Source organism: Colletotrichum destructivum, chromosome 2 (assembly GCF_034447905.1).
Source record: "Colletotrichum destructivum chromosome 2, complete sequence".
Classification (NCBI taxonomy): domain Eukaryota; kingdom Fungi; phylum Ascomycota; class Sordariomycetes; order Glomerellales; family Glomerellaceae; genus Colletotrichum; species Colletotrichum destructivum.
Window position 1 is genome coordinate 3120993 of NC_085897.1, and position 21584 is coordinate 3142576.

A 21584-nucleotide genomic window follows, 5' to 3' on the forward strand; every position below is an offset into this window, starting at 1 on the left:
AATTGGTTGCGGCATGGATAGATCTGGACTGGCACGCCAACATGGATAACATCACTACATAGACACTACAGGGAAGAACACAATAATGACTCAAATGAACGTATTGTATTACTCTGTTCTACTCTGGCCATGGCCACCACCACCAAAGACACCTGACGACAGTGCAAGCACACACCCTCCTGATATCTGGATGGTCTCAAGGTTAGCAAACGATGTAACTAAACCCAATGCCAAAATGAAAAAGAGACATTTGACCAGCAAATTTCAGAAACCTGAGTTAAAAGCACAACATCCCCACCTCACCAAACGCCGCCCCTACCCCCCGACGAAACAAGAGACGGCACATGACGGTGCAATAGTCCCAAGCCCATGTGCCGGTTCAAAGAGTAGGGCATCTCACGAAAGGCGAGGCCGAAGGAGCGACGACCCTCCCAGCCCATCATCCAAACCCCTATCCCTCCCGACCCTCCAACCCCCCCAAGGCACCTCCACCGGCCGTTGCCTTCGCGTTACCCTTGAGAGCACACACGCAGCCCCCGGTATCCTGAGCTACAGAGCTCCCAGTGGAGAGTGCGCCGCAGTGTTCCTGGTGGTGGTGTGCGATCAGGTAAGAGCTCCGGCAGGCCGGCAAAGAGAACGCAAATGAGGGTGAAGAGAAAGAAGAGGAAAGCAGGGCCCAGAAAAGGGTGATGAAAGGGCCGCCTTGGAATGCCCGGGGCGTCTCAGACGGCTCTTCCTATGAGTATAAAAGGTTTTATGACTTCATCATATAATGGTCGTTTCTTGCGCGAGCCCCAGAAGCATACGTCGGGAGCTCGACAAGTTTGGGGAAAAGTCCCCAAGGAAAAAAAGAGAAAGAAAACCAGGTTTGCGAGCTTACCTCTCTCTGACACGGGACTTCAGTCAATTGTCCATGGTATTTCGAGACACAGGAAGATGCGACACGTCGAAGTCGAGATCTGCAGAGGTGAGGAAGCCTTCGTTGGCGGCGATGGAAGGCTGGTGAGGTTGAAGAGTGCAAGACGATGGAAATTTTCGCAGCAGAGAAAATGGTTTTGGAGAGTGGGTGTGGAGACGGAGGATACTGTAGGTAGCTTCCGGCCAGCTGCCCGCAGGCTCTTTCAAAAAGATGGCATCTGGCGAGGGACCCACCGGAGCTCCTACCAATCACGTAATGGAAGCGACAACTAACCTTACTTACCTAAGACAGAGGACTGCACACGCACACCTGGCAAGAGCTCCATGGAATGCAGGAAGTGAGTTGGGTCTGAATATTGATAATGCCAGCAATAAAACATGAAAGCTAAAAACGGCATAAGTCACTGCGAATTGGTTTCGAAACTGAGAGTATGGCTATGTAAGGATGGAGCTTGTGGTAGTGCACTTCTTGCATCACGTGACCTTTTGCGCGTAGCAAGCGCTGTTGCTGAATTTAGTAATCATCGTAGGTACTTTAGCATTGCTTGTACACTTTTAGGTAGGTACCTAAGGTAGGTAGGCAGGTAGGTACGAGCAACACTGTGTCCCTACCTGCGAGGAGCAAGCTATAGCGAACTTCTGGAGAGAGGGCATTATATTAGCCACTACACCATATCGGAGTCGTTATTATGTAGTCCTATTCGACGTGATGGCGGTTTGGAACCGGTACAACCAGCAGCCCGCCGCAGGAAGATTTCGGGAGCGGACAGATTCAAACCCAAGAAGGGTGGGAGGGGGAGACAACTCCAAGAACGGTAGGGGGGAAAGCATTAGTCTCGTACAATAGCGTCTGAGATTGGTTCCTTCTACCTATTTTGGTGTCTACCTACTTTTACCCTTTCCGTTTGCCCTCCCAGTCACCACCCTCTCCTCATACGTGTTCCACGCGCAGATCCCTCCATCGCCTGAGCCCTTGCTTTGCCGTCATGTCCCGTGGCGCATCGAAAAGTGAGGCCAAATATGGGATGTGTCAGATTTGGGCCCTGTGCTTTCGACGTCCAGCAGGATGCAAGACAATAGCGCAACGCTTGGCCTCGCCGTGAAGACTCACAACCAAACCAAACACGTCATTCCCGTAACCCCCCTTTCCGCGGACACCCGAATCTGTTCTGATATCCCCGTCCGCCCATATCGACGTCTGTCAACCGGTGGTTCCTTTTTTTTTTCTTCAAGTTTTTTTGGTGCGTTGTTTTTGTGTTGTTTGAAAGGGAAACCAGAGCAAACTACAGTCCGGCAGTGCATGCGAGAAGGCCTACAACCAGTGACTGTCTCAGCGAATCACTCCACGGCATTGCTCAACGGATACCCCCAAGAACTGGTTTTTGTGTGGTTTAGGCAAAATCGCCGTATCAAAATTGAGCGAGATAACGTTTCTAAATCGTCTTCCTCAAACCACGTAGGAACTAGCCCCCAGACCCTCTCTGGTTGGGCTGTTCAGCCACCAATCCTCTTTCCAGCCACGTCTTCTCTATGATCAATCTCATGTGAATCGAAAATGAGAAAAGAATCAAATCCAAGAGCAAGCTGAGTAGTTGTGCGAGTCCAATAATACAAAAAATGTGAAATAAAGGGGAAGGTCGAGCGTCCGACCCCCCTCAAACCCTCTCGAGGCTCTGTCCATACCCAGTCATTAAATCATAACCCAGTCCCGCCCCGAATGAATATTTTGTGTCACATACGATGGAGCCGCCGACGACGGCTCCCGTCGTACCCATCGCCCGCCTTCCAGCATCAGTTTACTGGCTCGGGAAGTTTTGATAGTCCATCCAGTCGATAGATTGGAACGGATCCTGCGAAGTCTGGGAGTAACCCAAGCCAGCACTGGGCACCTCGCCAAAAAGGGGCTCGTACGTCTTGGTCACAGTGGTGGCCGGGAAGAGCTGGAAGTCGTTACCGCAGAACTCATTGGCGCCAGTGAAAGTGTCCTCGAAGCCTTCGTCCACCTCAGCCAGTGAGTTTGGGGTGTAGAGCATGGCATTACCCTGACCAATGGGGGAAATGTGTGGAGCAATCTGAGCGGTGTCGATCTCAGGCTGGCAAGTGGGAACAGGTTGGTAGATGGGGAAGGCCATGTTCATCTTCTCGGCAAAGACAGCTCGGTCGGGAGTAGGGAGCTGAGCGTGGGCACCATAAATGTCCTCGTTCACAGTGAAGTCAGGGCCTTCCTGATACGAGTACGGGCCGTAAGACACATCGGTGGAGGGGGTGTTGTGGTCCGGAGGAGACATCGACATGTCAAGCTGGCCATCAAATGGGCCCGAAGCGCCCAGAACTTGGTCAAACTCCTCGTCCGAGATGTATGAGGGGAACTCCATGCCGTCTATGTGAGACGCCAAGTCGCCCACAGGGCCGATGGCATGCATTGGGGCGAGAATTGGGTCGTTAAAGTTGAACTGGTCCATTGGTGGAGGAGGAGTGGCAGCGCTGCTGGTGGAGGGAGTGGGCATGTGGATGAGCTGGGGGGTGGACTGTGTAACGCTGCCGGCATTGCTCGAGGGCTTCTTGCCGTTGGTCTTGGTGCGAACGTAATGCCAGCCGTGGGCCTTCTCCATGTGTTGTTTGCAGTTCGACTCACGCTTCGACTTGTACGGGCACGGCGAGAACAGGCACTCGTACATGGGCGGGGCCGACGAGTGCTTGTCGTTGTGGTGACGGTCCATCTCCTTCTCGGTGGGCCAGCCGTACTCGTGGTATTTGCAAGACTTGACGGGACACTTCCAGGGACGAGAGTGCGTCTTCTCGTGCTTGGTTAGGTCGCAAGGGCGCTTGAACTCCTTGGGGCAGCCGGGCTCACGGCACTTCTTGGGGGCGAGCTCCTCGGGGCTCGCGTTCTTCTTGCGGCGGGCCATGGAGCGCATAATCTCCTCGTCGTCCTCCAGCTGTTGGCTCAAGGAGCGCTTCATCTGAATGGGGCTCTTGGCGTCGTCGAGGTCGACCTCCAAGCCAGTCGCCATGGAAATGGCCTTGCCGTCCTTGCGGACGCGGACGAGCTCGGCAGGGCGTCCGTTCTCGGCGATGCCACCAAAAAGCTTGATTTCGTCGGTTCTGCAGAAGACGTCAGCATGGTCAAGTGATAGGCGGGAACGGGTGTCGTACGGGTCAACGTCCATATCGGCAGCGTCTGATCCAGTTTCCTTGGCAGCAGCAAGTTGGCCGGCGTACTGGCGAATCTGTTCCACAAGATCGATAAAATAGCCGTTAGTGTAAGGGCGGTCGTTGGGTCGAGTCTGTTCTCGGTCGCTGAGGTATTCCACGGTGGCTTGAATGCAGCGGATCGACGTCAGGCAGAAATCAAGGTACAAGGCGGCGGTCTTGGTCCTCTCCTTCATCAACGATCGATAAGTATTTGCCCACACTCCAGTTTCATTCAGGAGCTGACTTACCGGTGCCATGAAGATGAGCGTCTTTTCAAGGTCTCTCAGGCAGATGATCTCCTTTTCTCTGATGCGCCTGGGGACGTCAAGAACAATCGCCTCGAAGTCCTTGAGGGCAGGCTTGGCCCGGAGCGGTCGGAGGACGTGCTCGTGGATGCGGTTTACAGCCCTGGAGCTCAGGGCGGGAAGCTTCTCCATGGTGGAAGAAGAAGTGTTGGCGGCAGACCTGGTGATGGCCGATGCCTTCTTTGATGCCGTGGTCGCAGGCTCTGTCTCAGCGGTGTGCGCAACAGAGGTGCCGAGTCCGCTGTCTGATTCATGATGTCTCGAGGAGCGGCGGGTTCTGGGACGCAGAATGCGGCGTTCCGTCTCCTTTGGCTTATCCTTTGCCATTGCGGGGTCAACGACGGGAAGGTTGAGGAAGCCTCTGGGCACGGGAAGGCTGTCGTCGCGGAAGGACTTGGCGTTGGGGGAGACGAGGTTGATGTTGGACAGCGACTTGTCGATGTCGTCGACAATGAGCGCCATGCGGCGGCAGTGAGCATCGACAACGTCGTCCAGGTTGGTCTGGGAGCGTCGAAGGCTTGGAGGAGCAGTCAAGGCATCATCCGAGGAAGACGTGGTAGGACTGGTGGGAGAGTGGAAGGTAGCGCCCTTGCGGAGGCAGTTGGTCTTAAGACTGAGGCCACTGGCGGCAGGGGACTCCGGGCGAGTCACCGGGGTCCTGCGTCGAGGGTTGACGGAGACGGACATGGTGACGGTAATGACACGGGTGTCCAGAACTCTGTCAACTATGGCGTGTTAGATCTCTTGCGAGTTTATCGAGTAGGAGGTAGGGCTGAAGAGAGAGCACGGGGTGAGTCACGACCAGGACCACGCTGGTAGGCCCGATGCCCAAGTCCTAAACTCTTGGGCAGGCCCCGAGGTTTGGGATTGGTCAATGTGATGATGTGGCGGGAATTGTTTGAGATGGAAGAGGTATGGGCGACGTATATGAGAGCAGATCAAAGCCTTACGTTAGGATGGAATATTGGTATCGATGAGGACAATATCGGTGCTGTGAATGTGATACAACGGGAGGCCGGAAAAGCAGGCAGAAGGAGGCAGACAGCGAAGCAGGCAAGTCGATTTAAGTCGGGTCCAAAAACAGTCTGCCTAATTCTGAGGGGGTTTGGTGTGTAAGAAGCGATGCGAGACGATGGGCGGCTTGCAGTCGTAGTACGCGTCGGCGAATAGACGGGGATGGAAAAGGGAAGAAGAGATGTTTCTTGTCTGATCCGTGGGATGTCTCCGGATGAAAGACGAGAGGCGAGGTGAGTAGAGGGGGGGGGGATGAGTGGATTTGGACTGAGGAATGGCGTAAGACGGTGGTAGTGCGGCGGCCTCAGTGGGACAAGGCGTTTATGTTGAGGAAGCGGCGTGTGTGTCCCTAAAAGACGAGGACAGGATGGGAGGGGAGAGTTCGGGACGAGGAGAGGATTCGAGTCGAAGAAATGACTGCGAGAAATCGGGGAGAGAGCAGAGCGAGGATGCAGAAAGGCGGACTGGACTGGAGCGACGGTCGAAGGTTGTCGGGGTTGATTAGAAAAGCAGCGCCAGCAAGCAACAAACAGCCAGGCCGGGAGTCCAAGGGCGCTGGAACGACTTGAGCGGAACCAGAACTCTGAGAGCGCCCGGGGCGAGAGGCTGCTGCCTAAACGGCTAACCAATGAGAGAACGTCACGGCCGACCGGTGGAGGCGGAGCACGGGCTTTGCGGACCATGAAGGATCCGACCCCTGGTCCGCCAACGACCCTCGAAAGATACGTAGCTTTTTCCTCCTCGTTCCCGTCCCTTCCTCTTCTAGGAACCGCCTTGGCTACGTACCTGGCTACCTAAGATATCCCACTTCCTTCCTCGTCGCGACATACGGATCCCTCTCTCATGTCAAGCTCCCACTGCTTAGGAATGGATTCTGGCGAGTCTTTTCTGGTAGAAACCGCCTATCGGGTACCCCACGCGGTGCCAACGACACATTCCAGCATTTGAGACCCGCTGGTAGGGTCACCACAGGTCGGTGGCAGGCTGGTCAAACTGCAGAGCGGTGGACAGCAATAGCCGTGAGCATAGCCCCGAATGAACCAACAAGGTACACAATTAGTACCAACAACCCCTTACAGACCCTGGCTAAGGTACTCAACGTACCGTGTACTCCGTACTCTGATAGGTACCTAAAACATTACACTCCTCTGCCACTGAACTCGATCTAGCGGCGTCAACCTTCAGCTTGTTTGCTGGACGATACACCACTACACGACAGCGTACGACAACCCCGAAACCAGGAGGAACGATGTCTTGAGGAGTGTCACTTCCCATTGCGACCTGCTATCAACGACATCGTCAGCACATCGATGCAATGCAACCCGGTCAATGTCTTGAATCACCGCTGCCGTACAGATTGTAGACACGTTTGTCAGGTTTCTCGCAGTCACTCTGCGGCACCCGCCGACGCGCGCTGTACCAGAGTCAGACGAATGCTTTGGTCCTTGAATGCTTCATGCCTGGTGACCAGGGATGGGAAAACACAACTCATCACGAACCACTCTCTGTACGGATACCCGACGCCGGAATGGCTTATCGAATTGACGGCTGCCTTCTTTCCGGCTCATAAATCTCGACGGGCCCAGGGCCCCAGAGCAACGAGCAGAGCCAGGGCCAGGTTGGTGTGCTCAGAGAGCAGAGAGAGCAGTCCGCGAGAGCAGGGTGCGCTATCCGTCCGTAGGGCCCTTACGGATTCTCGTCCCTTGCGCAGCGTCACCGCCCAGATGGAGTCAACGAGAGGGCTGGAATCGTGGATGGCGTTGTATCGCAAGGTTCGATCGAGTTTCAGCCAGAAGATGAGCTGGAGTGGACTGACCGGCCATCTTCATCTCACACCGTTGCTAACTGGAAATTCCCAGGACACAACTTGGCACCACGACGTCGTCAAGCCCATTCATTACACGCATTGCACTGCACATTGACATAGAGATACGAGTGACTGGAAACGTGTATGCATGGCTAAGCTTTCAGGTGTCATATCAACATGGCGCGGTATAGCATCCCGCTGCGCTGCACAGCACTGCATTGCACACTTGCACACGGCTTTCCTGCTGCCACTCTGCTAGTATACTGAGGCTTTGAGGCCGCTCACAGTAGGGTGACAGGGGCCTCATGCACGGTACCTTTTCCCTTACGGATAGCGCGCGTGGGATTAGACTCAATTTGGCCGCACTCGCTTACCCCCGTCGGAAATCAGCCCATCACAACCAAAGTCCCAAACTAGATGCCGTCCATCAAACTCCACCCGCCAAGTCCATCCAGTGTCCACTGGATCGTTTCCTTCTCCGCCAACCTGGGAGAGTCCTGGTCGCTAAGAAAGAGAGTCTGGGTCCGGGTCCGACAACCCAAGCGAACAATTGGCTCCTCAATTCCGCTCACACAGAGCCCTCAGCCTCCTCCGCGGGGCCCTCAGGGTCGTAGCCATGCTTCCAAGTTCGCGACAAGACACCCCCCTTGACAACAACTACTCAAACTAGCCAGCGGCTCCATTTGCGAATTGAGACCAACATTAGCCGTCGATGAAGCCACCGACGCTGCGGAAGTTGGCCAATCACGTCTTTGGCACCCTTGCCGTTTGTCGCCCGCTGATATGATGATATCAGTTGTCTCCATCAACTCCTGGTCCGTGATCCGTGGGCCGTGGAGTTCATTGATGACGGGGCGAGGTGCGAGGTCTCGGGCATCGGTTGGGGGCTGGGCTGGGCTGGTCCAGCGTCATGGACCATCAAAAAGAGAGAGAGAAACCCCGAAATGGCCGCTCCGCGACTTCCGGTCCTCGACAAAGCTCGGCATTTTCGTCCGGCCGGCAGGTCATTTGACCGCCCGATTAGCAGGGATCGGGACGGCCAGCGGGCGCTCTTGTCGCCATAAGCTCGCACTCTTACGGGCCTCGATCCGATTAGTAAAACAGAGTCCACCAGCCCGGTCCTAGGTCAGCCGAATGACGTTCGGCACAGAGCACGCGCTGATTGGGGGGTTGCACCGACCGGAACAGCACCGTGCCATCTCCTCGATGGAGTCGGACTGAAAGAGAAAGAAAAAAACACTCAATGTCTGTCTGGCGATTCCGCAGCTTCACGCAGATGGCCGTTCGCATTCCCCCATTCGGAATGCTGGCGGTCTGGGACACGAACATGGACAACATGGGCCATATGGATGTTTGTGTCTTGACTCGTCACCCAGCTTGCGTCGTTTGACGCTTGGCGCTCTGCTATGACAGAACTGACGGCACTAGATTGCGCCGTCGCGCACACCACATTACGACTCACCACCCGCTGGTATTCGTACTCTGCCGTGTCTATTTCGTGCTGCACGGGACTTTGGCGCAAGGAACATCGCATGATGGATGCACCTCTACTCGCAAGAACACACTCAAATGACCTCGTCAACCAATTACGAATGCTCACCACCTCCAAGCACCCGTAGTGTACTCTGTACACTAGGTACTGCCATCCTACAATGTCAACCCTCCTTGTCTCTCCCCCCCTCCCCCTTCTCTCTCTGTCGCTTTCTGTCGCTCTCTCCACACGTAGGGCTGACGTGTTGTAGTCACTCCAGCGAGTTCGACTCGGGTCAATCCAAGCTTAATTGCCGATAGACTGAGGAAGCACGAAACTCAAAAAGCAAGCTAGCTTTTTGACTCAGAGTCGGTGCTCGGCCACTGTCCGTCTGCCGACTAGATGGCGTTCCAGCTACCTCAACTTGGCCTCTTCGTCACCACTCCTCTGTTCCCCGAATCTCGTCCCCTGTATTCCGGGGCCTAAGGAGTCATGGCGCCGCAGAACGCAGGACGCAGAACGCAGAACGCAGGACGCAAGACGCAGGACGCAACCTTTACTGCAGTCCATTGGTTCACGAAGCCCATCTTGGATGACACGTACTCAACCACGAATCAGCGATCCCGGCCTTGGCTGTCTGTCTGCCCAGTCAGCCCTATGGATCCCCCCTCTCACCAATCAACTCAGCGGGAATTGGGCAGCCTATCACCAAGCTCCGCTCCGCCGATCTCTAGCAAGTTGCGGCCACCTCGTCCCAGACATTCAACCGCGTTGCCGCAAGGCATCAGCATTTCCGTCTCTTTGTCGGACAAATGCGACACGTACACTGTGTTCCTAGAACAGACACAAGACGCGGCACACCCACATCACACACGCCTTTTGCGGACGACATTCGTCCCACCTGACACAGGAGCAACAAGAGCTTGGCAAACGCAACCTGTCCTCAATTGGGTCGAAACAGAGGCCACGAATCTGCATCGTCACGGCACTAATCTCGTCGTGTCAAGGAGCCAAAGTTGGCAGCATCGATGTTTCCCCCTTCTGCCCTGAGCTTGTTTCTCTCGGCTTGGCCCTTTGGGAATCGCGTCGTTCCCAACCCATGCACGTCAGATTCCCAAAGAGCTCCCCCCCCGTTAAACCCAAACCTCTGTTTGGGGTGGCGGCACCCCTTGGACATGGTCCAGTTCCTTTGGGGGCGAACTAGGTCCGACAGGGATTCGTGGATCGAATGTATTTCTCTCTATCTATCTATGGTGTTGCTCGACGCACTCCTCTGACTGTCGGCGTTGGGGTCGTCCCCCTTCAGCCACGGCCGGCTGCATCCTGACTATCGCAGCTGGTTGGGGGCCATTTGCCACATCTCCTCGACCTCGTCAAACAACTCGTCCAATGAGATCTCCGTAATGTAATCCAAGCCCACGGCGTGATCATCCCTGCTGGTTCGCTCCTCCGTAACGACGCTCAGTTGCGGACTCCTCCTCACTCTGGCAGTGCTGCGGCCGAGGGGCTTCGCCTTCGTTGTCTCATTCTGGTTCTCCTTGGTCTTGGAGGTTTGCAGCGGCCGAGAGACGAGGTGCGCAGTCGAACCTCCGGGCCCGCCGAGCTCGTCGAACGCGCATCCCTCAGGGTCTGACGTAGAAGAACCACTTGGCCCTTGATCCTGGCTCTTGTGTACATCACGATGCGCTGGCTCTTGCTGCGCATGTTTGTGCTGTTGCTCCCGAAGTTGGGCATCCTGCTGCTGCCGGCGGAGCCGTTCCTGCCGCGCAACCTCCTCGTACCGAGCGTTTACCCAAAGCGGCGGCCGGTTCCGAGAAGCTTCGGGCGTCGCATCGCCACGGCCGGCCACCGTCGGTACCACGCCATCGCGCCGGCTCCTCGACGGTGCGGAGCCTTCCCGATATGGACTCCCTTGTGGTTCTGTGACACCGTAAGCAGCATGAAACCCCGGGCGTCCTTGGACGGGCAAGTGCCCGTTGCCGATGAAGCCTTGCCGCTTGGAGGCGGTCGGGGTGGTCTCCTCCAGCCGCTGCGGCGAGTTGACACCCAAGTCGCTAAGCACTGCTGCGTCAGCTTTCTTCTTGAGACACTGGGGACACTTGCCGTTGAGGGGATCGAGGATGGGCTTGAGGCGGCATTTCTCCTTGCTCGGGGACGTGCAGGTGAGGGAGAAGCAGGGGCAGATGAGGGCCAGCCAGGAGCTTTTCTGGTGCTGCTGCTCTTGCCGCTGCTCCTCTTGGTATGATTGGTACTGGCTCATGGACGTCGCCGGGTAGCCGTATCGCCTCTGACTCTTCTTCTGGTCGTCGCAGGCGATTTCTTCGACCTCGCTGTGCCGGCAGCCCGTGTAGATGGTTTGCTTTCTCCAGCACATCTTTGCTCACGGTCGGACTTTGTTAGTTTTTCTCTTGACTCTGTTCGAGTTTGTTTATGGTTGCAAAAGTAGGAAAAGTAGGTCACGGCTGTGTTTGTTTCGTTTGACTGACTGTGTTGGGGACGCCCTGGTGACTGCGAAGACGAGGTTGAGTATTATAGCGCGTATGAGAAACCTCGCCGGGACGGGTGAACGATACCTTGTGTCCCGGATCTCGTACTCTGTTCGGCGATCTCTGGGAGAGGGGCGACATCGACAATGCAGTTTGTTCTGCAGAAGCATCGGAGGTGGTGTACGACCGCATTGTTCAGCCCTGCGTCTTCCCCTTATGGCTCTCAGCGAACAGCAAGGCGTACTACGGAACACCCCAAATGGATGCAGCTGGTAAAGTCCTGAGGGAGATCGAGTTCGTTTCTAACAGGTTCGCCTGTCTGTCATACGCTCTACGCTGTTCGCCGGGCGAAGGATCGAAGCTCCAAAGCGGTATTGCGATGAGTTATCGACGGGGAACGACGATGAGCAGGTGTCACAATATCAGACTCCCTTCGCCTCTCCGTGTCAAAAAGGCTGCTCGTCGACGCCCGGGCGTTTTGTTTGCGGAGCCTCCATCCCTTGGGGGGCTGGGTACGACAGCAAGCCAGCCAAAATATTTCCCCCGGGCCTCAGAACATCAGCAGAACATGCGTTTCGTCACTCTTTCAGGGCCAATGGAGAATATGGCAAAGAGAACAAAACAGTATCTCATAATGTCGTTGTGGACGTGTTTCAAACCCACAGCCTACGTGGGTCTAGGTGCCTGGTCGAAGATGCTTTCTCGGGTAAGGGGAAGCGGCCAGATCCCACGACAGCCCGTGTCCCTTTCAGGCCACAAACTCAGGCTTCCTTTGCTTCGTGAGCAAGGGGCGGGTCATCGCCCTGGTTCCTCAAGAGGTGCTTGCCTTGAGGTTTGGAACAAGGGAACGACATACATAGAAACTCCAGTCTTTGAGCGTGTATGAATCAAAAGAAGTCCGGCCGCCCTCTCCCAAGTGACTGTCGACTCGGATTTTCTCCTTGACTCCTCTGGCCTCTCTTCCTATTCCTACTCTTGTCATAAAACACCAACGACATACAAACACCCAAGCAAAGAATGGGTCTCTCATGGCCATCCTTGGGACGTTGGACGTCCCGCCGAACCCAGGCGCCCGAACACTCGCTCGAACCGCTTCGGCTCACGCCTGTCGGCCGCGCCACGACAACGACGCTGCGCTACTCCCCCAGCGACGGACACCAGTCGTTTCCCTCGTCCCGTTCCACCCCCTATGACGAGACGTTCCCGTCGCCGCCTTCTACCCCGTCCATGGATGAGCACCACTGCCATCATCATCATCGTCAAGAACGACAAGAGTGCCCGACCAGCCCGTTCAAAGTCCAGACCCACGGTGTCGAGGAGACCGAAGCGATACTCCGAGGTGAGTCCTCCCGCGCCCTCGTCGCGCTGCGCCGGCGGCAGGAGGAGGCTGAACGTCGTCTGAGAAGCGAGGGGAGCGAAGCGGATTCGAACTTCTGGGCGAGGGCCGTTTCCGTTGCTCGGAGGCGGGGGGAAGAGAAGACGGCTGCGCGGGAGCAGCAGCAACAGCAGCAACAGCAGCAGCAGAAGCAGTGGTGGCGGTGGCAGAAGGAGCGGCGCCACGGTGACGAAGACGATCGATATCACCACGACCGCCGCAGACGGTACACCGACGTGGAACCGGGAGAGGGGCGTGGCGGGGCGAAAGAGGTAAATCCTTTGGGGCACTGGGAGGACTTGCGGACGCTTGACGGGAACGCGGACGGTGCTGATGCGGAGCGTAGGTCGAGTATGTGGCGAGAGAGCCTGGTGAGAACAGAAAAAAAAGTCCCTCGTCTGCCGAGCCTGCTCTTCCCTGAATTTGGGAAGATGGTTGCCGAAGTCGGGATCCCCTCGACGCACGGGGGGGGTGATGCTTCCCCTGTTCACGGGCACCACGGGGATGGCACAGGGACGGGCACCTCCTTGGACGAGAGTCCGAAGTCAATGGATAGGCTCCTGGAGAGCCCATACGACTCTGCTGAAATGATAGTTGGAGGTGGTCAGGCGAGTGCCGAGGAATCGATGCGGGACGGGTTGGACATGTACCGTCCCGCGACGGAGGATTTCGAAGGCTGGCAGATAAACGAGGAGAACAAGTCTCCCCACGAACCGACGGGCTATGGAATTCCTCGTCCTGCCACTGGGCTAGGTTGGTACGATGACGACGAGTGGTCGCTTCGTTCCACCGTCGACCACTTCTCTGCAGAACCAGACGGACACTGGACAGACGAAAGGACAATACGGACGATCACGGTCAAAACCCAGCACTTCCCTGCTCGAAAGGACTCCCTGCAATATCGTTCGCCCCTTGACCACGAGTTCTCTCCTACAGTATCCTCAACGGGAATAGAAGACAGCCCACTTCCGGAAGAAGACGTTTCGGCAGGGCAGAGCCCCTCGATGAGCACCATCATCAACAACTCGAGCGCCTTCCTCCAGTCCAGCACGGAAGACGACGACGACGACGACCACTACGACTGGCTGAGACCGAGACGTGAAATACAAAGCCCCGTCTCTTACAACCACGTAGAATGCCCCTCATCCGCTAATGATGGACCCTCCTCCAGTTCGCTTTCTCACGGTCCCGACTTCGCCTCCCCGGCGTCGTCGGAGTTCTCCCCTCTCTCCTGCGAGGAGGAACAAGACATCGACGACCTCCTCGACATCTACGCCGCCACCGCCTCCTCAGACCCAATCCCTTCCCTCCCTTCGACCTACGAAAACGACGTCCTCCTCCTCCTCCTCCCCCCTTGGCTCCCCTACCACCCATCCGCCGCCGCGCCTCTCGCCACCATCGCCCGCGGTCTCTCCCTCCCTCCCACGACCCCCTTCGACGTCCTCCAGGACCACCTCGCCCGCAACGCAAACATCCTCCGCTACCTCATCCTCCACTGCATCCCATCCCCCTCTACCAACCCTGTCGAACAGGCCAACGACCTCGTCGAGCCGATTCTCCCGCCCCCGCTGCCGGCGCACCCGTCCTTCGCCGAGAACTACCCTCAGCACCCGCGCCGCCGCGAATACACCCGCCTCCTGCAGGCCGTCCGCTCCGTACGCTGGTCCGCCGGCGCCATCGTCGACATGCTCGCCGTCGTCGACTTCCCACAGACGCCCCCGCCGCCGTCGTTTTCGTCGCCGGGCCGCAGTCTTCGCCCCTCGACGGCGCTGCCCATGTTCCGCAAGCTGCGCACCGCCGACGCCCAGAGGAAGGGCTGCCTCACCTCCGCCCAGCTGCACAGCCTGCATCGTCACGGCGTGTCGCTGCTCGACGTGCTGCAGATGAACGACGTGCCCAAGTTGGTCACGCGCGGACTGGGCGGCCGGCTCATTGAGGCGGCCGAGAGCGGCGCGCTGTGCGTCGCGAGGGATTGTAACCTGCTCGACGAGGAGGGCGCGCTTCTGGACCTGCTGGCAGACCCGGACGAGCCGCCCCTGAAGAGCCCGGGATGCGAGAGGAGGGTGGTGGTCGGGAAGGGGAGCGGGCTGAGGAACTGCGTGGACGTGAACGGGGATGATGGGGACGACGAGACGGATGACGACGAGATCGGAGGGCACAATGGGGAATCGGTTGCCCGGGATAGCGAGGCCGCCGAGCACGCCATCGACGACGACGTGCCGTACATCGTAAGCCCCCTATCCCCCGAGGCGACCACCGGTGATCACGGCTGGGACCACCAGCGAGGCGACGTGTCGCCGCTGGTGGCGTCCCATCGCACGCAGGACCTCGAGGCTCTGCTTCATCACGTCCGTCCTCTGTCCTCGACACGAGACGGTCAGGCCGGCGAGGATGAGGAGGTCGCCCCAACGAGCCCCTGGATACAGCATTCCTACGAGCTCGGGGCAGCGGCGTCGGTGGTCGTCGACGCGGACGCGCTCGGGGACCCGGCGGTGCGGGTGTTCATGCAGGACATGGGGTTCGGCGTCGACGACTTCCGGCTCGCGCCGGGGGACAGGACGAGCTGGGGCGTGGACCTCGGGGGCACGTTGAGCGAGTAGATTCTTGATTTTTATTTTGTTTCATGTTTCCCTTTCGTTTTTTCTCTTGTTTTCCTTCCAAGTTAGTTTTTTTCTCGAAAGGCGTGGCATGGATAGAAGGGGGGGAAACGAAGGTGGGAGGGGGCAACGTGTATCAACAAGCGCTACATTGTAATCCAAGGTTAACGTTTTCCATCTCAACTTTTACACGTATACCCGTACACACATCTAGAAGAAGACGGTATCTTTCATCCGATCTCGTCACACGTGCGCCCACCCGTTGTACACGAGGACCTGACCCTCGTTGATCAGACATTCGACCCCCCTCTCCCGCCTCCCCTCCCCCTCGGCCTCCCACTCCCTTATCCTCCTCTTGACGACCCACTCCTTGATGGCGTCGCTCGTGAGCCACCGCCTGATACCGGCCTCCCAGCCTCCGACGATGATCCTCCAGACCGAGAGCCAGCTGTCGCGCTCCGGGTGCGTCGCCGCGTACGCCTCGGGCGAGTACCCGACCCGCACCCTCGGGTTCAGGTACACCCCGAGGCTCTCCGACAGCGGGTTGTCGACGTGGATCAGGCAGCACTCGCTCGCCTCGAGGTGCTTCTCCTCGGCCAGCGAGTCGGGCACGGCGCGGAACGCCAACCTTCCCCGGCCGCCTTTCTCCCGGGACGCCGCCAGGAATGGCGCGGCGGGCATCGCCACGATGCCGTTCCAGCAGCTCCGCACGGGCACGGCGTCCGAGTATGCCGTCATCGCCTCCCTGCTCCGCCGCGACCGGAAGTACGGCCACGTCTGCATCAGGTGCGCCTGCCCATCCGAGTCCCGCAGCGCGAACGTGTCGTAGTAGGACGGCGGGTGCGAGAAGTCAAGCGAGCACGCCGCGGCGTAGAGGCCGTTGTTGGTGTCGAGCAGGGCGAGGACGTCTTCGGTCTGCGTGCGATGATGCGTCAGTCCGTGTGTCCCTGCCTCACTACTTCTGCCATAGTCATGACCACCACCTAGACGAGAGAGACAAAGAAAAGAGAGAGGCCTACCGTAAACACAACATCGTTGAGGAATATCACCTTGTCAAAAACCTCGCCCTCCTCCCCCCGCGCCCATAGGTCCTTTAGCGTCAGGTTCCTCAACCTCGCAAGGAAGGGGATCCGCCTCATCTCCCTCCGGCCCCTCGCCGTCCGGATCCAGCCCTCCCTCTCCTCACCATCGGCGGGCACCGCCTCGACCTCCTCGAGGTGCGATCTGTCGTCTAGCACGATGTTCCGCCGCACCCCTCTCCTCTCGAGCTCCTCGTCGAGCGCCCGCAGCGCCGCCTTGCTGTCGTCCCAGCTCCCACTCTCGTACACGCTCACGAACACGTTATCCCGCCCCAGTGCGTCGACGAGAGCCAGCACCGCGCCCGCCCAGTGTTCCCGAATCAGAGCCGCGTCGTTGTAGTGCATGCCGGCGATGTACACCCGCTCGGTGCGCCGCGGCCGGGTCGGATCGTGCCGCAGTGCCCCCGTCACGATGCGCTGCACGCGCAGGGCGTCGAGGAAGGTGTACACGGCGAAGACAAGAACGAGGTTGCGGAGACCGCGCGAGCGGAGGAGGCGTCGCGCGCTGAGGCGCAGGCCGTTGAAGAGGCCCATTAGAAAGGGCGAAAGAGGGGGGGGGTAGATTTCGTGGGTGATCTCGAGCTCGCTCCGCGGACTCGGAACACAGAGTCGGTTGAGTAATGGCGGTGACTGATCAGCCGTGATGGTAGGTATACACGAACAAAGTCAACAAACGAAACCTTTTTGCAGCAAGCGCCATTGAAGAAGTCGGGAATGTGCCAGTCGGGCATGTCATCGCCCGTTAACCGACCTCACCTCACTCTCTCTTGTACCGGCCAAGTCAAGCAAAAGCTGCCAACGAGACCCGTTTGCCGTTAGCTGTCCCAGAAATACGATTATATCGGTCTCGGCAGCGGGACGGGGGGTTGCACCTGGACTCCTAGAGGCTGGAGAGGTCCCCGACCTGGACCCCCATACCTACCTTACCTTTCTAGGCAGCCATTAAGGGAACCGGTGTCGTTGGAAGATGGGGCGAACAGGGTCCATTTTAGGGGCACAGCTATTGGCTGCTTCAAGCTACAGGGCACATCCCTCCCCCCCCCTTGGACACATCGCCCGACTGACACGAGTGATACATTGCCATGTGATACTACGGATACATGATTGGAGTCGCAATGTCATTTCATGACTTTTGATCCAAGGTGTGTCGTTCGTTCTAGAACACGCAGTTGACACGTCGTCACTATCCTTCAATCATAATGTTGGGAACAGAGCACCGTGGTTTTCGGTACTTTTTCTTATCACTGACTCAAGAAACTAGTTGTACACTCCAGGACGCCCCCTTTCGTTTGTCGTCTCGTCTTACAATCGCAAGCTGAACCCTCCCTCGTCCTTCCTCGGGCTCCTTGGTTACTGTATTTCCCTTGACCCTGTTTTTACTGCAGGTCGAGCTGGACGTCACGACAAGGGTTGGTCCGACTTTTCAACGGAGACATCATATAATCACCGTGGCAATTCCGCGCGGGTTTTGATTGCCGGGTTGCGGCCTTTGCTTATTTGGCAAAGTGCAGATCGTAGCCGAGCCACTTGCGACGGACAACTTCATCAACACTCAGACCCGGGTAGCCGTACGTCAGCGGCAGGAAGAAGTACCAGCCGGCGAGAGCAATGAGCAGGATGACGCCACAAGCAATCCACGCCCCGACGAGGCTCTGGCCGGCGAACCGCTCGCGCGCCGAAATGTGCCTCTTGGGCCCGTCGGCCTTTTTGTTGCCCTTGATGGCCTGGTATCCCTCCTCGGGCGCCGGCTCGGCCGTGAAGATGAACTCCAACAGCGCACCGGCAACCAGACAAGAAGCGAGGTGAGCCGGCAGGTAGTGGTGCAGGAACAGTTGGCGGCCCATCAAGTAAAAGGGGAAATAGTGAGTTGCCCAGGCCAGGAAGAAGAAGCCGGTCGAGTTGTACAGCCGCGAACGGGTGCCTGTGGGACATGGTCAGCATTCGCTTTCCGATTTGCGGGATACGCATGGAACTTACGGTGGTCAAGAGCGTCAATGCCCCGTCTAAGTGACACCTGGTCCGCGCCGATGATACCGGCAAAGACAGCCAACAGACTGCTTGCGAGCCACCATCCGATAGGGTTTCCGAGGAAGTAGATCTGCTGACGCGTATCGTTCTGCGTCCAGAAGCTGACGCCGCGTAGCAGGAATGGCCACTGGTAAGGGTGGCTGGCGTACGGGTGGCTGCTGGTCAGCTGGTTGTTGTGCCAGAACATGGACCGCTGCAGCTCAAACCACTTGCGGAAAAAGGACAACGTCTTAACTTCCTTCTCGGGTTTCTCGCGTCTCTTGGAATCCAACGGAACCGAGGGGAGGTCCTCGACGAACCAGATGTTCGAGCTCGGTGCCAACTGCTTGTTGCCATTGATCTCCTGCTGCTTGTGTCCCCACTCGGGAAGAGGAGTCGTATGGGTCCACATGGCAACCTTGCTGGGGTTGTGAATGAGCTTGAAGTGGCTCGAAATGCTCCTGAACTCCTGGCCCGGCTTTCCGTTCTCGACTCGAATCTCGAAAAGCGTATCATTCAGACGGTCGCCGTACGCATCAGTCAAAGGCACCGTCGTGAACTCCTGGTTCGTGGGGTAGTACGGCGAGGCCACGTCGTGAGACAACAGCATCGTGTCAGTGCCCAGGTGCCTGAGACGAACGACGTCCTGGTTCCGGACGGGCTTGCCAGGCTTTTGGTCGTCGACCAGGGGGATGATTTGCCAGTAGTTGTTGGTGTCGTTGTACGGGTATCCGGTGACCTGCTGGCCCTGGCTGGAAACACGGCCGTCATCGTAGCGCAGAGGGTAGTGGTCCTCGTGGCTGTGGAGATACGTCTTAGTCTCCTTGTGGCGGAGCGTAATTGTGTCATAGTACTCAACGCTCAGCGAGTTGGCCAACATGACGTTGTCGCTCAGCGTTTCCTGGAACTCGGGGGTCATGAAGTCGTCGCCGGGACCGGACCGGGTCAAGACGGCAAAGTGAACCTGGAACCAGAAGAGGTAGAACATAAAAGGCAGGATGATCAGGCCAAAGGCACGGGCCGCAAAGTGCTTGCCGAACTCGGGAAGGCTGAGGGCGCCGCCGGGTCTCTTAATGTCTAGCAGGGTCCAGAGATCGATAACCACCGCCGATCCGATAGTGACGAAGGCGAAGAGGCCAACGTACTTGGTCGAAATATCGGCAGACAGGGCGAAGCCTGTGAGGACAAGCCACTTCCACCACTTGCGCGAGAAGGGCTCGTGGCGCAGCTTGTAGAACTTGATGTAGCAGAGCAAGCTGCACGCCATGGCGAAGACGAGAGTGGCATCCAGGAGGATCAATCGAGTCTGGCCAATGTGGGCGTTGTCGAGCAAAACGAGCCCGGCGGCCAACAGGCAAGCAGGCAAGCTGTAACCGGACTCCCACATGATGAGGTAGGTGACGGAGACGGTCAGGGCGCCAAGAATGGCGGGAAGGGCTCGGAAGGCAACATAGGGCACCTTGTTGGAGATGTACGAGTCGCCAATGTTCTCGAAGTGGAAGTGCCCGTCGTAGCCAACAAGCCATCCCATAAGAGCAAAGAGGAGCTTTCCGAACGGGGGATGGACATCGAAGAAGTAGGTTCTCTCCAGGTAGTACGAAGCAAACTATCGGGAGGCGGCCGTGTTAGCTGAGGCTGTCCAATTGTTCCGAGGGCCAGGTCGAGACGAAAATCCCGAGTGGAAGCTGCGTCGACATACCTTGCCAAAGTGAACCTCGTCGAAGACGACCTCATTGGGATGGCTGATGCCCCAGAACCGGGTCACAAAGGCGAGGACGGTGGTGATGAAGAGGCCGAAGCCGTACTCGCGCCCCGAGCCGGTGCGCTTGTTCTTCGCAACCGACTTGTTCAGTGCGTTGGCGATGTCGTCGGCAGCAGCGCCCGGCGTCGTGGGCCGCTTCGCATTGGTGCGCTGGCGAACGCTGCCCTGCGGGGTGGCAGTCGTCGACGCCATGATTCGCGTGGGGAGTTCGAAGTCAACGGGGACAAAAGAGCTGCTCGCGGTGGAGATTGTCAGCGAAAAGAAGAAGGAAAAGCCTTGTAGGCAGCAAGAGGTTTTGTGCGAGAGCTGGGAGATACGTCGGCCCTCCAGCAGGATCTCAGGTCGAAAAAAGAGAAGGACAGATAGCTCCAACTGATGGAACCCGATAGGGCGGGAAGAAGGGTACGTATCGCTTTGTCGAGCTGTACCCAAGGGAGTACAGCACCTCAGGGGCTTCGCAGCTGGGTACTTACACGCTTATGGAGGGGGGGGAAGTGGACCACGCCAGCCTTCACGTCACACTGATGAGAGGGAGAAAGGAAGGGAATATAGGAAGAAAGTGAGGCCTTAAGGAGTGACTGAAGAAGAAGTTGTAGAAGGAATTGAGAAGAAAAGAGGCCGGCTTCGAATATCGCGACGGTGAAGACGAAGGAGACAAGAAATAGACAAGGGGAAGATTAATGGATTGATCGGCCCCGGGAAACTCTTTCTCTCACGCGGAAAAATCAATCGGAGATGGGAGACCTTCTGGCGACGGGCACACTGAACCTTACCTACCTACCTAGGTAGATATCCGTACCCAAGATTGGATGGCCCCCCCAAGGGACATACTTCAGCAGGGGTTGATGACTTCTGGGACTGCTTGTGGATTGGACACTTGGCCAAAGCGAGAGAGCTGCCATCCATCGGATGAGTTGATCCAATTGGACGAAGCTGCGCTAACAATTTCGGGTCAATGTTCCAAGGGCGGGTTGGGGGGCGGCGCTCAGACTGGAGGGAGCTCCAGCCCACCTTCCCACCTTCCCACCTTCCGCGCGCCATAGGGTGGTGATTGTGGCGATAAGATAAGGAGTTTCTCTTGATGGACTGAGTCTGAGAGAGCATCCAATACAAGAAGCACTCTCGTTGTCTGGGCAAAAGTTGTCGGGGATATTCTCCGACAAGCACACGCGCGAATGTGAGCTTCAAGCATGACTTGCATTCCAAGGAAGAGGCAGGTTCGGCTAGGTCGGACACAACGACATACTCTCATCCCACGATGCAGGGCCGACCCATGACTTGGTCCGGCTATCGAAACCTGTGAGTCGTTGCATAATGAGATGGCAATTCGAAGTGCCAATGAGAGATGAAGTATTCAGTTTCGGGCCACGAAGGAAGATAGTACCTCAATTGACTCGATCCAGCGCTCAGTTGACAACCTGATACCTTGGTGCGTTGCCGCACTGCCTTGCCAGGGCGCCTTACGTAGGGTACCTGAACGTCCGCCACTACCCGCCCGGGGCTCTGGGAGACTCTCAACCGCCGAAGAACGGAGCTCGAGTGCAACGGCGGGGTCGGTCGTCCGAGTC

The 21584-nt window shown here is 57.4% G+C and overlaps 6 protein-coding genes across 6 annotated transcripts; 1 reads left to right on the forward strand and 5 right to left on the reverse strand.

The window, feature by feature from the left end:
• Positions 1-1244, reverse strand: CDEST_03181 (uncharacterized protein; the record flags this gene model as incomplete). Its single annotated transcript, XM_062919340.1, has 3 exons — positions 1-186; positions 881-1084; positions 1227-1244. 3 exons carry the CDS (start codon positions 1242-1244, stop codon positions 109-111), a joined length of 300 nt encoding a protein of 99 aa, XP_062775391.1. The 3' UTR covers positions 1-108.
• A 1470-nt stretch (positions 1245-2714) lies between these two features.
• Positions 2715-5105, reverse strand: CDEST_03182 (Putative Zinc finger C2H2-type; the record flags this gene model as incomplete). Its single annotated transcript, XM_062919341.1, has 3 exons — positions 2715-4023; positions 4075-4301; positions 4362-5105. The coding sequence occupies 3 exons, from the start codon at positions 5103-5105 to the stop codon at positions 2715-2717; spliced, it is 2280 nt and encodes a 759-aa protein (XP_062775392.1).
• A 4931-nt stretch (positions 5106-10036) lies between these two features.
• CDEST_03183 (uncharacterized protein) lies at positions 10037-12093 on the reverse strand. Its single transcript, XM_062919342.1, has one exon. It carries the CDS (start codon positions 11082-11084, stop codon positions 10038-10040), a length of 1047 nt encoding a protein of 348 aa, XP_062775393.1. The 5' UTR covers positions 11085-12093; the 3' UTR covers position 10037.
• A 1-nt stretch (position 12094) lies between these two features.
• CDEST_03184 (uncharacterized protein) lies at positions 12095-15171 on the forward strand (the record flags this gene model as incomplete). The annotated part of the gene is made up of 1 exon (XM_062919343.1): positions 12095-15171. The coding sequence occupies exon 1, from the start codon at positions 12214-12216 to the stop codon at positions 15169-15171; it is 2958 nt and encodes a 985-aa protein (XP_062775394.1). The 5' UTR covers positions 12095-12213.
• A 114-nt stretch (positions 15172-15285) lies between these two features.
• On the reverse strand, positions 15286-17174 carry CDEST_03185 (Putative mannosyltransferase 1, CMT1). Its single transcript, XM_062919344.1, has 2 exons — positions 16188-17174; positions 15286-16083 (listed from the first exon to the last, which is right to left on the reverse strand). The coding sequence occupies exons 1-2, from the start codon at positions 16779-16781 to the stop codon at positions 15412-15414; spliced, it is 1266 nt and encodes a 421-aa protein (XP_062775395.1). The 5' UTR covers positions 16782-17174; the 3' UTR covers positions 15286-15411.
• Positions 17175-17448: 274 nt separating this feature from the next.
• CDEST_03186 (Putative glycosyl transferase family 39/83, glycosyltransferase 39, Mir domain superfamily) lies at positions 17449-21397 on the reverse strand. The gene is made up of 4 exons (XM_062919345.1): positions 20490-21397; positions 19954-20248; positions 18225-19860; positions 17449-18168 (listed from the first exon to the last, which is right to left on the reverse strand). Exons 2-4 carry the CDS (start codon positions 20206-20208, stop codon positions 17741-17743), a joined length of 2319 nt encoding a protein of 772 aa, XP_062775396.1. The 5' UTR covers positions 20209-20248; positions 20490-21397; the 3' UTR covers positions 17449-17740.
• Between the last annotated feature and the right edge of the window lie 187 nt (positions 21398-21584).

Bases quoted from the DNA above. Each gene is read 5' to 3' on its own strand.
- CDEST_03185 (XM_062919344.1), bottom strand. From the start codon at position 16,781: ATGGGCCTCTTCAACGGCCTGCGCCTCAGCGCGCGACGCCTCCTCCGC. The intron at 16,084-16,187 runs GTAGGCCTCTCT...CATCGCACGCAG, and splicing joins TCAACGATGTTGTGTTTACG to ACCGAAGACGTCCTCGCCCT.
- CDEST_03183 (XM_062919342.1), bottom strand. From the start codon at position 11,084: ATGTGCTGGAGAAAGCAAACCATCTACACGGGCTGCCGGCACAGCGAG.
- CDEST_03186 (XM_062919345.1), bottom strand. From the start codon at position 20,208: ATGGCGTCGACGACTGCCACCCCGCAGGGCAGCGTTCGCCAGCGCACC. The intron at 19,861-19,953 runs GTATGTCGACGC...GCCTCCCGATAG, and splicing joins ACGAGGTTCACTTTGGCAAG to TTTGCTTCGTACTACCTGGA. The intron at 18,169-18,224 runs GTAAGTTCCATG...CATGTCCCACAG, and splicing joins CATTGACGCTCTTGACCACC to GCACCCGTTCGCGGCTGTAC.